The sequence below is a fragment of the Indicator indicator genome, chromosome 40 (genome assembly GCF_027791375.1).
Source record: "Indicator indicator isolate 239-I01 chromosome 40, UM_Iind_1.1, whole genome shotgun sequence".
In the NCBI taxonomy this organism is placed as follows: domain Eukaryota; kingdom Metazoa; phylum Chordata; class Aves; order Piciformes; family Indicatoridae; genus Indicator; species Indicator indicator.
In genome coordinates, this window is record NC_072049.1 from 1,035,144 (window position 1) to 1,049,366 (window position 14,223).

Consider the following 14,223-nt stretch of genomic DNA (forward strand, 5'->3'; position numbering starts at 1 on the left):
TCCCCTTTCCTGCGCCCTTCCCAAGATAGCAGCGCACGGCAGCAGTGCCTCACTTCCGCCCGTGCGGGAAACCCCGCAGCGGATATAGCAGCTCCTACTTCCGGTGGGACTCCTTTTCGGTCGCGTCTGCCTCCACGCCAACATGCCCGTGAGTGCGCTCCCGACCCTGGGCCCCGTCCCGTCCCGCCGGTCCCGGAGACAACGAGACGCAGCGCCGCGCCGCGACGGGGAGGAGGGTTGGGAGGAGGGAAGCAGGCGTGGGCGAGTCCGGTTGATGGCCTGGCGGAGCCGTAATCGCCGCCATCTCCACGGCGAGGGCCCCAAGATGGCGGGCGTGGAGCTGGGTGCTCACCAGGCTTTTATCCCCGCAGCTGGCGAAGGATTTGCTGCACCCTTCCCCTGAGGAGGAGAAGAGGAAGCACAAGAAGAAGCGGCTGGTCCAGAGCCCCAACTCTTACTTTATGGACGTCAAATGCCCCGGTAGGGCCATGGGCCAGTCCCGGGAAGAGGTGGGGAGAGCACAAGGAGTCCCGGTGTCTCTGCCGCCCCCTCTTCAGCGCTCTCCCTTTCACCCGCAGGTTGTTACAAGATCACGACGGTGTTCAGCCACGCGCAGACCGTCGTGTTATGTGTGGGCTGCTCGACCGTGCTGTGCCAGCCCACGGGGGGCAAGGCTAGGCTGACAGAAGGTGGGTAGCGGGCCCGGGACGGGGAGCGGCTTATGGCCGCCTAATTCCTTGGGGAGCTCCGGGGGTGGTCTCGGAACTCGAGGTGGTGCAGATGCGGATTTTGTGGGCTGGAAGGTTAAAAGGCACTCGGTTATAGGCGGTTTGAGAACGAGGGTGGTTAAGACAAGGTGTAGGTGGCTGGATTGGGGCTGGAGAGGTGAGGAAACGGCGGCGGGAAGGCAGAGCGGGGCCCCTGCCGTTTCTAACCGCCCGGATTTTGTTGTCTCCCTCCCCAGGCTGCTCCTTCAGGCGAAAGCAGCATTAGAGAGTGGGGATGGCTGTGACTGCAGGCCCAGAGCAGGGGCGACCCCACGGAGCTGCCCGGCCCGCCCGAGGGGGCTGCTCGGAGGGCTGCCGCGGATGTGACTTTGGTGCTGTCCCTGCAGCTTCACCCCCGCGATGTCAATAAATTTTGGATAAAATATCTACAGATTAGTGTGGTTTAGTGCTGTAGCTGCTCGCTGTGAGGGAGGGCAGTTTGTCAGAGATTCTGGGAGGCTGATGTTTGTGTCTCCCCTGGGTAGCTGAGTGATGGGAGGTGGACAGACCTTGAAATGATCCTTTGAGTCAAGCCAGGAGCAAACCCACCCCAGCCTGTGCTGGAGGCTCTCAGCTTCTCCACCGGCAGGCATTTAAATCCCAGCACCCACTCAGCTTTTGGTGCTTTTCACTTTTTTTTTTTTCGGGGGGGAGGGGCGTTTTTCTTACAAAAATTAAGTTAGGGAGGGGTTGGCTCAGTGCTGGGCATGGTGTGCAGGACCTCGTCCAGCAGCTGCAGGGCTCGGTGCAGGTGCACCTCAATCCAGCACGGGGTGTGTTTGATGCTCTGCCGCGGGTAGTCCGGGCCCCAGCCCTTGACGAAGCTGAGCCTCAGGATGCACAAACGCCGCAGGTCGTCCACCCCAATGCCTGCCGCCGCCGACAGCCCTGCGGGGAGGGAGGCGCTGAGCTGGAGGTCGTCCCCGCGGCCACCGGGGGCCCTCAGCCCGGTGCCAGGGCTCCATCTCACTCACCCACAGCCGGTGCGATGCCTCCCACCGAGCCGGGCCCCGGGATGTTGCCGGCGACGGCGGCGGCTTGAGCGGCGGCGGCAGCCTGGGCCGTGGCCGCCTGCTGCTGCATCTGCCGATGGCACTGCCGCAGGTCAAAGACCTGAGGGCGATGCGGGGAGGGCCCTGAGCAGGGGCCCCTCCTGGGGACCCCCTTCAGCGCGGGCTGGTGGGGTCCCTCCAGGGACCCCCAGCGTGTGTGACCCCCTGCCCGGGACCCCTGCGGCTCCCTCCCTCAGCGCCCCCCCGGAGCACCCCCACCTTGATGTAGGCCCCGGGGTAGATCTTGTGGACGGCGTCGCCGGGGGCCCTGCCGGCCTGGCGGTCCAGGTAGAAGCTCTGGACGAAGAGGGCGTGGGCGCTGCGGCAGCGCAGCCAAACGTCGCCCTCGCCCCGGCACTGCAGCTGCACTCCCCTGCCGATGTGCAGCCTGCCCAGGGACGGCGTCAGTGCTGCCCCATGGGTCCCACAGCCCCCCGTAGAACCCCCCCTGCCCAGGGATGAGGTCAGCATGGCCCCCCCCCCGAGCTCCTCTGCTGCTCCATCCTTCTCCAGGTGCCCCCCACACATCACTCCCTCCTGACCTGTACACCCCACCCCTATCCCTTCACCTGCCTCATCACCTGCCCCCGCTTCCCCTGTATCACTCCACTTACCCTTCCACCCCCCATGTGCTCCCTGTACCCCACTGCTGCCCCCCATCCCTCACTCCCCCTCCACTCTCTACTCCATTCTCCCCCATGTGCCCCTCCTCCCCCAGTTTGCCCCTTGCTCCCCCAAACTGCCCCTGTGCCCCCATTGCCCTCCATACACCCCCTCTGTGCCCCCCATCTCCCCCCTCCCGCCCCACACCTCACTCTCCCCATGGTCCCTTTCCCCCCTCCCTTTCCCCTCCCCACCCCATGCCCCCCTCCCCACCGGGCCCTCTCGCTGGCGCTGGTGCGGTGCACGTTGGAGAGCTGCCCCAGGCAGAATCTGGCCCCCCCCGAGGGGTCCACGTAGCCATCCACGATGACCACAGGGCAGCTGGAGGGCACCTTGAAGGTCTCCCCCACCTGCACGTCCATCTCAAAGTAGGCGATGGAGCACCAGAACTCCGGCCCTGGAGGGCACAGGGCAGGGTCAGAACACCCAGGCCTCGAGGAGGGGGTGATGGGGGTGTGGGGTGGGGGGCACTCACCAGGATGGGTGGACACTGGCTGCTGGTAGGGCACAGAGTGACGGGGGGAGGGCCCTGGGAGGGGACAGGGGTGAGGTCAGCACTGTCAAGCGGAGGGTGTCCTGCAGATGACTCCCTGCCAGTGCCCCCCAAACCTACAGTAGCGGCTGGGGTGCTGCAGGGGGGGCTGTGAGTGCCTCTGGCTGCTGGGTGGTGCTGGGGGGCTCGGCTGTGGCCCCCCCAAGCTCGCTGTGTAGATTCCCGTCCTGGTCCAGTTCACCGCAGAACCTGAGGTAGGAGAAAGGGTGGCAGGGGTGGGAGTGTCCCCACAGGGCCCCCCCACTGTGCTGGGGGCAATTGGTGTCCCCAGTACTCACTGTGGTAGGGGGGGTTGGGGTAGCTGTTCTGCAGGGGGGGCTGTGCCGGGGCTGGGGGGGGGCAGGCGACCTGCAGCAGGCCCTGGGTGTGGGGCAGGGGCAGCAGAGAGCCCCCTGGAACTGCTGGGGGGACACGGGGTGGGAGGAGGCTCAGGGGGGCACCCCCAAACCCTTCCCCAAGGGAACAGGTTGGGGGGGGGTTAATGGGGGAGGCACTCACCTGGGGGTGCCACGGGCAGTGCAGGGCAGAGGCTGGCAGGGCTGTGGGGGGTCTCTGGGAGCTGCAGAGGGGGCAGCTGCTGCTGGTAGCTCTCAGAGGGGGGCAAGCGAGGAGCCCCTGTGCCCCCCTGCTCCTGGCCGGGCATCAGCTCCATCTGCACACAGTCATGGACAAACTCCTCCTTCACCGCAGGGGGCACTGGGCAGGGGGGGGGCACACACACCGGAGACCATGGGGGGCACGGGGACCCGCGGCAGGGGGGGGACGCTGGTTCTGGGGCTGCTCCCAGCCGGCCCCGGGCTGGGGTCTCACCTGGGCTCGGGATGCTCAAACCTGGTGGGGAGCACATGGGGAGGGGTTAGGGGGCTGGCGGGGTGGAATGTCAGTGGTGGGGGTGGTGTCAGTGGGGGTGTCGGGGGGGCTGTGTTTGGGTCCTGGGGGTGTCGGGGGGGGGGTCAGTGGGAGGTGTCGGGGGGGCTGTGTTTGGGTCCTGGGGGTGTCCGGGGGGGTCAGTGGGAGGTGTCGGGGGGGCTGTGTTTGGGTCCTGGGGGTGTCCGGGGGGGTCAGTGGGAGGTGTCGGGGGGGCTGTGTTTGGGTTCTGGGGGTGTCGGGGGGGGTCAGTGGGAGGTGTCGGGGGGGCTGTGTTTGGGTCCTGGGGGTGTCCGGGGGGGTCAGTGGGAGGTGTCGGGGGGGCTGTGTTTGGGTTCTGGGGGTGTCGGGGGGGTCAGTGGGAGGTGTCGGGGGGGCTGTGTTTGGGTTCTGGGGGTGTCGGGGGGGGTCAGTGGGAGGTGTCGGGGGGGCTGTGTTTGGGTTCTGGGGGTGTCGGGGGGGCTGTGTTTGGGTCCTGGGGGTGTCGGGGGGGGTCAGTGGGAGGTGTCGGGGGGGCTGTGCCGCCCCGCCCCGGGCCGGGGTCTCACCGGCAGGGGCCAGCACGCGCTCGTAGTGGTAGGGGTTCACGCAGACGCTGTCCTGCTTCAGGTGGAAGGCGAAGCGGCAGAACCCTGCCGGCCGCAGCTCGCTCTTGTGCAGGTCCGGCCAGCGCCACAGCCGCGCGTAGATGACGTGCGGGAAGCCCTTCCTGCCAGCCACCTGGGGGGCACCGTGCCACAGGGGGGGTGTGGGAAGAGAGCTCTAAGGTCCTGGACTCCGACCCTAACCCAACACTGCCCCAGCACCACCAACCCATGGCCCTCAGCACCACAGCTCCAGGGCTTGGGAACCCCTCCAGGCGTGGGGATTCCACCACTGCCCTGGGCAGCCTGTGCCAGGCCTGGACAAGCCTCAAGGGGCAGAAATTGTTCCTCATGGCCAACCTGAACCTCCCCTGGGGCAACTTGAGGCCATTTCCTCTTCTCCCACCACTTGGTCCCCTGGCTAAAGAGCCCAACCCCACCTGGCTCCAGCCTCCTCTCAGGGAGCTGTAGAGACCCAGAAGGTCACCCCTCAGCCTCCTCTTCTTCAGCCCCATCCCCCCCTGCCAGCTCCCTCAGCTGCTCCCTCCCCAGCCCTCTTCTCCAGACCCTCCCCCAGTTTCTTTGCCCTTCTCTGGCCCTGCTCCAGCCCTCAGTGTCCTTCTGGCAGTGAGGAGCCCAACGCTGACCCCAGGATTCCATCTGTGCCCTCCCCAGTGTCCAGCCCAGGGGCACAATCCCTGCCCTGCTTCTGCTTGCCACAGGGACAAGCTGGGGGTGCAGGGATGCTCCCCCCTCCTCTCAGGCTGACCACATCCCACTGGGATGCTGGACCCCCCCTCACCTCCACCGGCACTGTGGCAGGTGGCAGGCCAGGACCCTGCGACAGTGCAGGGGTCCCCCTTGCACCTCCCTAGCTCCAGACACAACAATGCCCCCGCTGCCCCCCGCAGCCTCGCTGCCCCCCCAGCCCCGCTGCAGGCTGCCAGGCAGTGACTCATCGCGGGGAGTGGGGGAATAGAGCCGCGGGGAGTGGGGGAATAGAGCCGCGGGGGATGCCAGCGCCAGGGGCTCAGAGGGGATTGTGGGCAGGGGGCAACGCTGCCTGCAGCTGCTCCTGCCTAGATGCCTCTGGGCAGGGGGGGACACCTCTGCTTGTCCCTGTCCCTGTGCCCCCAGCCCTGAGGCAGCTGCGGCTGTGGGGGGGTGGGCACAAGCTCAGACACTGAAGTCAGCCTGGCTGCAAGCCCAGAGCCACAGGCTCGCCGGGGAGGGGGTCCTCCTGTGTGCCCCTCCCTGGCAGGGTTCCCTCCCCCGGGCCCCTTGGCACAAGGATGCTCGGGGAGGGCCATGGGATCTCGGGGTCACAGGACACCCCAATACCCAGGCTCCCCCGGCGCGGGGGGGCCGTGGGGCGCCCCGATGGCTCCCCGGCGCTGGGTACCTGCAGCCTCCCGTCCAGGGTGCGCTGGATCGTGACGCAGTTGCTGGGATGAGCTCCACTGGTGGTGACGGCAGCCAGCAGCGCCTCCAGCTCGTCCCTGCGCTCCTTCAGCTTCTTGACCAGGCTCTCGATGGCTCTCTTGGCGAAGGTTTCGTTCTCCCCGCCCTGCCGGTGGCACATCAGGCTGTGCACGATGCTCAGGCAGGCGTCGGTGCCGGCGGGCGCGCCGAGGGCCATGGCGCCGCTCCCCTGCAAGGCAGGCACGGCACGGCCCTGCCTGTCACCCCCGCCGCAGAGGCCCTGCTGTCCCCGCTGCCCGCGCCCGCACGCCTGCCCTCGCACGGGGGGCACCGAAAGGGGAGCGAAGCACCCTGCAGGGTGGTCGGTGCCGGCGGGAGGGAACGCGGGCCCTGCGTAGCACCGTGGATGTGACGGCCCCGATGGCAGGTGAGGAGGACGTGGGACGAAGCCTTTCTCTCCCCTCGAAGGGGTGGGCAGGTGAAGAGCCACAGGGACGGTCCCCAGATCCCTGCAGTCCTTGGCGCCCGGTCCGCGGCGTCACGGCCGTGGGGACACCGCCAGTGCCACAGCAGCAGCCTGGCACGGCGCAAGGGGGACTGCGTGCGTGGGAGCCAGGGAGAGGGACTGAGGGACAGAAGGACAGAGGGACACAGGCACTCAGGCACTCGTGCTCCGCCGCGCTGCCTGCCCCGGCATCTCCCCACCGCTGGCTCCAGGGCCAGACTAAACACAGCCCCCGCCTGGCGCCGCTCTTTAACCCCTCGCTGGCTGCTGGGCTGCTGCTTTCCTGCCTCCCTGCCAGACGCAGCTCACGCCGAGAGACGCAGACAGGGCACAGCGCCCGGGGGGGCACACCCCGCGAGCAGCGTTTCCCCCTCCCCATGCCGCGGCTGTGCCCGGGGGGCTCTGGTGGGCGCTGTGGGGTCGGGGTCCTGCTTCTTTGCCGCGGTGGCTGCCCAGGCTGCGGGGGCTGGGAAAAGCCCTGGGCTGGTGGCAGACACAACAACTCCCCCCGCCCCGCTCCTTATCCGTGGGATGGGACCCGGGTGTCCTGCCAGCGTCCTGCCAGCTCCCTGCCGATCCCCCGACCTCTCCTCCCCGCACGGGCACACGGCCATGAGACCCCCCCTTGGCTCTTGCCGAGCTCCTCCAGCTTGAGATGAGCCAAATGCTGTTGGCCTTGGGATGCTGGAGGGGCCCCGTGGAGCTCCCTCACAGCTGAGCACCCCACCAGGGTATGGGGTGCATACCGTGGGTGCTAATGGAGCCTGGAGCAGCCACACTGGGGCTGCCAACACTGCTGCTGGCTTTCTGCCAGCCTGCTTGTCCCCAGAGCCCTGGCACACCCTGCCTCAGGGGTCAGTTTTGAGGCCAAAAGAGGTGGAAAAGGGCATCAGGGCGAGCAGGGGCTCTGTGGGATCACCCTGGAAGGAGTGTCCAGGGACCACACCACCAGTCCTGGTTCCCTCCCAGCCCCAGTGGGGCTCAAAGTGCCAGAGCCATCTTCGTGCCCCCTCCAAAACAGCCCAGTCTGGTTTGAGGGAAACTGGGGTGAATTGGGGGGGAGGGGGGGGGAGGGGGTGTGTTAGAAATGGCTTTATTACAGCTCCAGCTGCCCCGCAGTGTGGTCCCTGTTGGCACCATGGGCAGAGCAGACCCCAAGAGGTCCCTCCTGCCCCAGTGTGGGAGAGGCAGAGGAGCAAGGAGGTCCCAGATGGGAAGTGACATTTCTCTGGAGTCTTTTGTCCCTCGCGGGGATGTGGCTGGGGGCTTCTCGCCAACCTGTCAGGGCAGCGTGGGGCTGGCACTGAGCTCTCCCTTCCTCAACACAACAACAACGGAGAGAGGAACAAAAAAGAGAGGAGGGGGAAGGAAGGTGGGCTAGAGAGGAGCGGGGGGGGCGAAGGTAAGGGAAGGAGGAAAAGATGAGGGGGGGAGGGGAGGGGGGGGGGAGGGGCCAAGGCGGGGGGGGAGCGGTGGCGAGGAGGCGAGGGGGTGAGCAGGATGAGCAGAGACAGGTGGGGGAAGGAGGGAGGGGTTATGCGGAGGAGCGGGGGAAAGGGGGGAAAGAGCGGAGGGTTGGGGGGGGGGAGGTGAGGTGGGGGGAGGGATTGCAATGATCGTAAAGTGGGTATTGAGACGATGGGCACAACGCAAACTACCGGGCCACAGCAGCAACCGGCTACCCCCACGCTGCCCTGACAGGTTGGCGAGAAGCCCGCCCCACCACATCCCCGCGAGGGACAAAAGACTCCAGAGAAATGTCACTTCCCATCTGGGACCTCCTTGCTCCTCTGCCTCTCCCACACTGGGGCAGGAGGGACCTCTTGGGGTCTGCTCTGCCCATGGTGCCAACAGGGACCACACTGCGGGGCAGCTGGAGCTGTAATAAAGCCATTTCTAACACACCCCCTCCCCCCCCCCTCCCCCCCAATTCACCCCAGTTTCCCTCAAACCAGACTGGGCTGTTTTGGAGGGGGCACGAAGATGGCTCTGGCACTTTGAGCCCCACTGGGGCTGGGAGGGAACCAGGACTGGTGGTGTGGTCCCTGGACACTCCTTCCAGGGTGATCCCACAGAGCCCCTGCTCGCCCTGATGCCCTTTTCCACCTCTTTTGGCCTCAAAACTGACCCCTGAGGCAGGGTGTGCCAGGGCTCTGGGGACAAGCAGGCTGGCAGAAAGCCAGCAGCAGTGTTGGCAGCCCCAGTGTGGCTGCTCCAGGCTCCATTAGCACCCACGGTATGCACCCCATACCCTGGTGGGGTGCTCAGCTGTGAGGGAGCTCCACGGGGCCCCTCCAGCATCCCAAGGCCAACAGCATTTGGCTCATCTCAAGCTGGAGGAGCTCGGCAAGAGCCAAGGGGGGGTCTCATGGCCGTGTGCCCGTGCGGGGAGGAGAGGTCGGGGGATCGGCAGGGAGCTGGCAGGACGCTGGCAGGACACCCGGGTCCCATCCCACGGATAAGGAGCGGGGCGGGGGGAGTTGTTGTGTCTGCCACCAGCCCAGGGCTTTTCCCAGCCCCCGCAGCCTGGGCAGCCACCGCGGCAAAGAAGCAGGACCCCGACCCCACAGCGCCCACCAGAGCCCCCCGGGCACAGCCGCGGCATGGGGAGGGGGAAACGCTGCTCGCGGGGTGTGCCCCCCCGGGCGCTGTGCCCTGTCTGCGTCTCTCGGCGTGAGCTGCGTCTGGCAGGGAGGCAGGAAAGCAGCAGCCCAGCAGCCAGCGAGGGGTTAAAGAGCGGCGCCAGGCGGGGGCTGTGTTTAGTCTGGCCCTGGAGCCAGCGGTGGGGAGATGCCGGGGCAGGCAGCGCGGCGGAGCACGAGTGCCTGAGTGCCTGTGTCCCTCTGTCCTTCTGTCCCTCAGTCCCTCTCCCTGGCTCCCACGCACGCAGTCCCCCCTTGCGCCGTGCCAGGCTGCTGCTGTGGCACTGGCGGTGTCCCCCACGGCCGTGACGCCGCGGACCGGGCGCCAAGGACTGCAGGGATCTGGGGACCGTCCCTGTGGCTCTTCACCTGCCCACCCCTTCGAGGGGAGAGAAAGGCTTCGTCCCACGTCCTCCTCACCTGCCATCGGGGCCGTCACATCCACGGTGCTACGCAGGGCCCGCGTTCCCTCCCGCCGGCACCGACCACCCTGCAGGGTGCTTCGCTCCCCTTTCGGTGCCCCCCGTGCGAGGGCAGGCGTGCGGGCGCGGGCAGCGGGGACAGCAGGGCCTCTGCGGCGGGGGTGACAGGCAGGGCCGTGCCGTGCCTGCCTTGCAGGGGAGCGGCGCCATGGCCCTCGGCGCGCCCGCCGGCACCGACGCCTGCCTGAGCATCGTGCACAGCCTGATGTGCCACCGGCAGGGCGGGGAGAACGAAACCTTCGCCAAGAGAGCCATCGAGAGCCTGGTCAAGAAGCTGAAGGAGCGCAGGGACGAGCTGGAGGCGCTGCTGGCTGCCGTCACCACCAGTGGAGCTCATCCCAGCAACTGCGTCACGATCCAGCGCACCCTGGACGGGAGGCTGCAGGTACCCAGCGCCGGGGAGCCATCGGGGCGCCCCACGGCCCCCCCGCGCCGGGGGAGCCTGGGTATTGGGGTGTCCTGTGACCCCGAGATCCCATGGCCCTCCCCGAGCATCCTTGTGCCAAGGGGCCCGGGGGAGGGAACCCTGCCAGGGAGGGGCACACAGGAGGACCCCCTCCCCGGCGAGCCTGTGGCTCTGGGCTTGCAGCCAGGCTGACTTCAGTGTCTGAGCTTGTGCCCACCCCCCCACAGCCGCAGCTGCCTCAGGGCTGGGGGCACAGGGACAGGGACAAGCAGAGGTGTCCCCCCCTGCCCAGAGGCATCTAGGCAGGAGCAGCTGCAGGCAGCGTTGCCCCCTGCCCACAATCCCCTCTGAGCCCCTGGCGCTGGCATCCCCCGCGGCTCTATTCCCCCACTCCCCGCGGCTCTATTCCCCCACTCCCCGCGATGAGTCACTGCCTGGCAGCCTGCAGCGGGGCTGGGGGGGCAGCGAGGCTGCGGGGGGCAGCGGGGGCATTGTTGTGTCTGGAGCTAGGGAGGTGCAAGGGGGGACCCCTGCACTGTCGCAGGGTCCTGGCCTGCCACCTGCCACAGTGCCGGTGGAGGTGAGGGGGGGTCCAGCATCCCAGTGGGATGTGGTCAGCCTGAGAGGAGGGGGGAGCATCCCTGCACCCCCAGCTTGTCCCTGTGGCAAGCAGAAGCAGGGCAGGGATTGTGCCCCTGGGCTGGACACTGGGGAGGGCACAGATGGAATCCTGGGGTCAGCGTTGGGCTCCTCACTGCCAGAAGGACACTGAGGGCTGGAGCAGGGCCAGAGAAGGGCAAAGAAACTGGGGGAGGGTCTGGAGAAGAGGGCTGGGGAGGGAGCAGCTGAGGGAGCTGGCAGGGGGGGGATGGGGCTGAAGAAGAGGAGGCTGAGGGGTGACCTTCTGGGTCTCTACAGCTCCCTGAGAGGAGGCTGGAGCCAGGTGGGGTTGGGCTCTTTAGCCAGGGGACCAAGTGGTGGGAGAAGAGGAAATGGCCTCAGGTTGCCCCAGGGCAGGTTCAGCTTGGCCATGAGGAACAATTTCTGCCCCTTGAGGCTTGCCCAGGGCAGTGGTGGAGTTCCCATCCCTAGAGGGGTCTCCAAGCCCTGCAGCTGTGGTGCTGAGGGCCATGGGTTGGTGGTGCTGGGGCAGTGTTGGGTTAGGGTCGGAGTCCAGGACCTTAGAGCTCTCTTCCCACACCCCCCCTGTGGCACGGTGCCCCCCAGGTGGCTGGCAGGAAGGGCTTCCCGCACGTCATCTACGCGCGGCTGTGGCGCTGGCCGGACCTGCACAAGAGCGAGCTGCGGCCGGCAGGGTTCTGCCGCTTCGCCTTCCACCTGAAGCAGGACAGCGTCTGCGTGAACCCCTACCACTACGAGCGCGTGCTGGCCCCTGCCGGTGAGACCCCGGCCCGGGGCGGGGCGGCACAGCCCCCCCGACACCTCCCACTGACCCCCCCCGACACCCCCAGGACCCAAACACAGCCCCCCCGACACCCCCAGAACCCAAACACAGCCCCCCCGACACCTCCCACTGACCCCCCCCGACACCCCCAGAACCCAAACACAGCCCCCCCGACACCTCCCACTGACCCCCCCGACACCCCCAGAACCCAAACACAGCCCCCCCGACACCTCCCACTGACCCCCCCGGACACCCCCAGGACCCAAACACAGCCCCCCCGACACCTCCCACTGACCCCCCCCGACACCCCCAGAACCCAAACACAGCCCCCCCGACACCTCCCACTGACCCCCCCGGACACCCCCAGGACCCAAACACAGCCCCCCCGACACCTCCCACTGACCCCCCCGGACACCCCCAGGACCCAAACACAGCCCCCCCGACACCTCCCACTGACCCCCCCCCCGACACCCCCAGGACCCAAACACAGCCCCCCCGACACCCCCACTGACACCACCCCCACCACTGACATTCCACCCCGCCAGCCCCCTAACCCCTCCCCATGTGCTCCCCACCAGGTTTGAGCATCCCGAGCCCAGGTGAGACCCCAGCCCGGGGCCGGCTGGGAGCAGCCCCAGAACCAGCGTCCCCCCCCTGCCGCGGGTCCCCGTGCCCCCCATGGTCTCCGGTGTGTGTGCCCCCCCCCTGCCCAGTGCCCCCTGCGGTGAAGGAGGAGTTTGTCCATGACTGTGTGCAGATGGAGCTGATGCCCGGCCAGGAGCAGGGGGGCACAGGGGCTCCTCGCTTGCCCCCCTCTGAGAGCTACCAGCAGCAGCTGCCCCCTCTGCAGCTCCCAGAGACCCCCCACAGCCCTGCCAGCCTCTGCCCTGCACTGCCCGTGGCACCCCCAGGTGAGTGCCTCCCCCATTAACCCCCCCCAACCTGTTCCCTTGGGGAAGGGTTTGGGGGTGCCCCCCTGAGCCTCCTCCCACCCCGTGTCCCCCCAGCAGTTCCAGGGGGCTCTCTGCTGCCCCTGCCCCACACCCAGGGCCTGCTGCAGGTCGCCTGCCCCCCCCCAGCCCCGGCACAGCCCCCCCTGCAGAACAGCTACCCCAACCCCCCTACCACAGTGAGTACTGGGGACACCAATTGCCCCCAGCACAGTGGGGGGGCCCTGTGGGGACACTCCCACCCCTGCCACCCTTTCTCCTACCTCAGGTTCTGCGGTGAACTGGACCAGGACGGGAATCTACACAGCGAGCTTGGGGGGGCCACAGCCGAGCCCCCCAGCACCACCCAGCAGCCAGAGGCACTCACAGCCCCCCCTGCAGCACCCCAGCCGCTACTGTAGGTTTGGGGGGCACTGGCAGGGAGTCATCTGCAGGACACCCTCCGCTTGACAGTGCTGACCTCACCCCTGTCCCCTCCCAGGGCCCTCCCCCCGTCACTCTGTGCCCTACCAGCAGCCAGTGTCCACCCATCCTGGTGAGTGCCCCCCACCCCACACCCCCATCACCCCCTCCTCGAGGCCTGGGTGTTCTGACCCTGCCCTGTGCCCTCCAGGGCCGGAGTTCTGGTGCTCCATCGCCTACTTTGAGATGGACGTGCAGGTGGGGGAGACCTTCAAGGTGCCCTCCAGCTGCCCTGTGGTCATCGTGGATGGCTACGTGGACCCCTCGGGGGGGGCCAGATTCTGCCTGGGGCAGCTCTCCAACGTGCACCGCACCAGCGCCAGCGAGAGGGCCCGGTGGGGAGGGGGGCATGGGGTGGGGAGGGGAAAGGGAGGGGGGAAAGGGACCATGGGGAGAGTGAGGTGTGGGGCGGGAGGGGGGAGATGGGGGGCACAGAGGGGGTGTATGGAGGGCAATGGGGGCACAGGGGCAGTTTGGGGGAGCAAGGGGCAAACTGGGGGAGGAGGGGCACATGGGGGAGAATGGAGTAGAGAGTGGAGGGGGAGTGAGGGATGGGGGGCAGCAGTGGGGTACAGGGAGCACATGGGGGGTGGAAGGGTAAGTGGAGTGATACAGGGGAAGCGGGGGCAGGTGATGAGGCAGGTGAAGGGATAGGGGTGGGGTGTACAGGTCAGGAGGGAGTGATGTGTGGGGGGCACCTGGAGAAGGATGGAGCAGCAGAGGAGCTCGGGGGGGGGGCCATGCTGACCTCATCCCTGGGCAGGGGGGGTTCTACGGGGGGCTGTGGGACCCATGGGGCAGCACTGACGCCGTCCCTGGGCAGGCTGCACATCGGCAGGGGAGTGCAGCTGCAGTGCCGGGGCGAGGGCGACGTTTGGCTGCGCTGCCGCAGCGCCCACGCCCTCTTCGTCCAGAGCTTCTACCTGGACCGCCAGGCCGGCAGGGCCCCCGGCGACGCCGTCCACAAGATCTACCCCGGGGCCTACATCAAGGTGGGGGTGCTCCGGGGGGGCGCTGAGGGAGGGAGCCGCAGGGGTCCCGGGCAGGGGGTCACACACGCTGGGGGTCCCTGGAGGGACCCCACCAGCCCGCGCTGAAGGGGGTCCCCAGGAGGGGCCCCTGCTCAGGGCCCTCCCCGCATCGCCCTCAGGTCTTTGACCTGCGGCAGTGCCATCGGCAGATGCAGCAGCAGGCGGCCACGGCCCAGGCTGCCGCCGCCGCTCAAGCCGCCGCCGTCGCCGGCAACATCCCGGGGCCCGGCTCGGTGGGAGGCATCGCACCGGCTGTGGGTGAGTGAGATGGAGCCCTGGCACCGGGCTGAGGGCCCCCGGTGGCCGCGGGGACGACCTCCAGCTCAGCGCCTCCCTCCCCGCAGGGCTGTCGGCGGCGGCAGGCATTGGGGTGGACGACCTGCGGCGTGGAGTAAGTAGGGGGGGGGGGGGTCAGTAAAAAATGGTGTTTTA

The 14,223-nt window shown here is 68.1% G+C and overlaps 3 protein-coding genes across 3 annotated transcripts in view; 2 read left to right on the forward strand and 1 right to left on the reverse strand.

The window, feature by feature from the left end:
* The first annotated feature begins 112 nt into the window (after window positions 1-112).
* Window positions 113-1,136, forward strand: RPS27 (ribosomal protein S27). Its single transcript, XM_054396966.1, has 4 exons — window positions 113-148; window positions 372-480; window positions 579-689; window positions 965-1,136. Exons 1-4 carry the CDS (start codon window positions 143-145, stop codon window positions 991-993), a joined length of 255 nt encoding a protein of 84 aa, XP_054252941.1. The 5' UTR covers window positions 113-142; the 3' UTR covers window positions 994-1,136.
* Window positions 1,137-1,446: 310 nt separating this feature from the next.
* On the reverse strand, window positions 1,447-6,209 carry LOC128978917 (mothers against decapentaplegic homolog 4-like). The gene is made up of 11 exons (XM_054396953.1): window positions 5,889-6,209; window positions 4,451-4,622; window positions 3,846-3,866; window positions 3,534-3,731; window positions 3,314-3,436; window positions 3,096-3,224; window positions 2,958-3,011; window positions 2,696-2,879; window positions 2,039-2,207; window positions 1,742-1,880; window positions 1,447-1,655 (listed from the first exon to the last, which is right to left on the reverse strand). Exons 1-11 carry the CDS (start codon window positions 6,123-6,125, stop codon window positions 1,447-1,449), a joined length of 1,635 nt encoding a protein of 544 aa, XP_054252928.1. The 5' UTR covers window positions 6,126-6,209.
* A 3,429-nt stretch (window positions 6,210-9,638) lies between these two features.
* LOC128978918 (mothers against decapentaplegic homolog 4-like) overlaps window positions 9,639-14,223 on the forward strand; it is a 5,965-nt gene continuing 1,380 nt past the window's right edge. Inside the window, exons 1-11 of the mRNA XM_054396954.1 lie at window positions 9,639-9,922; window positions 11,171-11,342; window positions 11,927-11,947; window positions 12,062-12,259; window positions 12,356-12,511; window positions 12,567-12,695; window positions 12,780-12,833; window positions 12,912-13,095; window positions 13,584-13,752; window positions 13,911-14,049; window positions 14,136-14,182. Of these exons, the coding sequence (XP_054252929.1) occupies window positions 9,686-9,922; window positions 11,171-11,342; window positions 11,927-11,947; window positions 12,062-12,259; window positions 12,356-12,511; window positions 12,567-12,695; window positions 12,780-12,833; window positions 12,912-13,095; window positions 13,584-13,752; window positions 13,911-14,049; window positions 14,136-14,182 (1,506 nt within the window). The 5' untranslated portion in view covers window positions 9,639-9,685. The remainder of the gene's footprint in view (window positions 9,923-11,170; window positions 11,343-11,926; window positions 11,948-12,061; window positions 12,260-12,355; window positions 12,512-12,566; window positions 12,696-12,779; window positions 12,834-12,911; window positions 13,096-13,583; window positions 13,753-13,910; window positions 14,050-14,135; window positions 14,183-14,223) is intronic.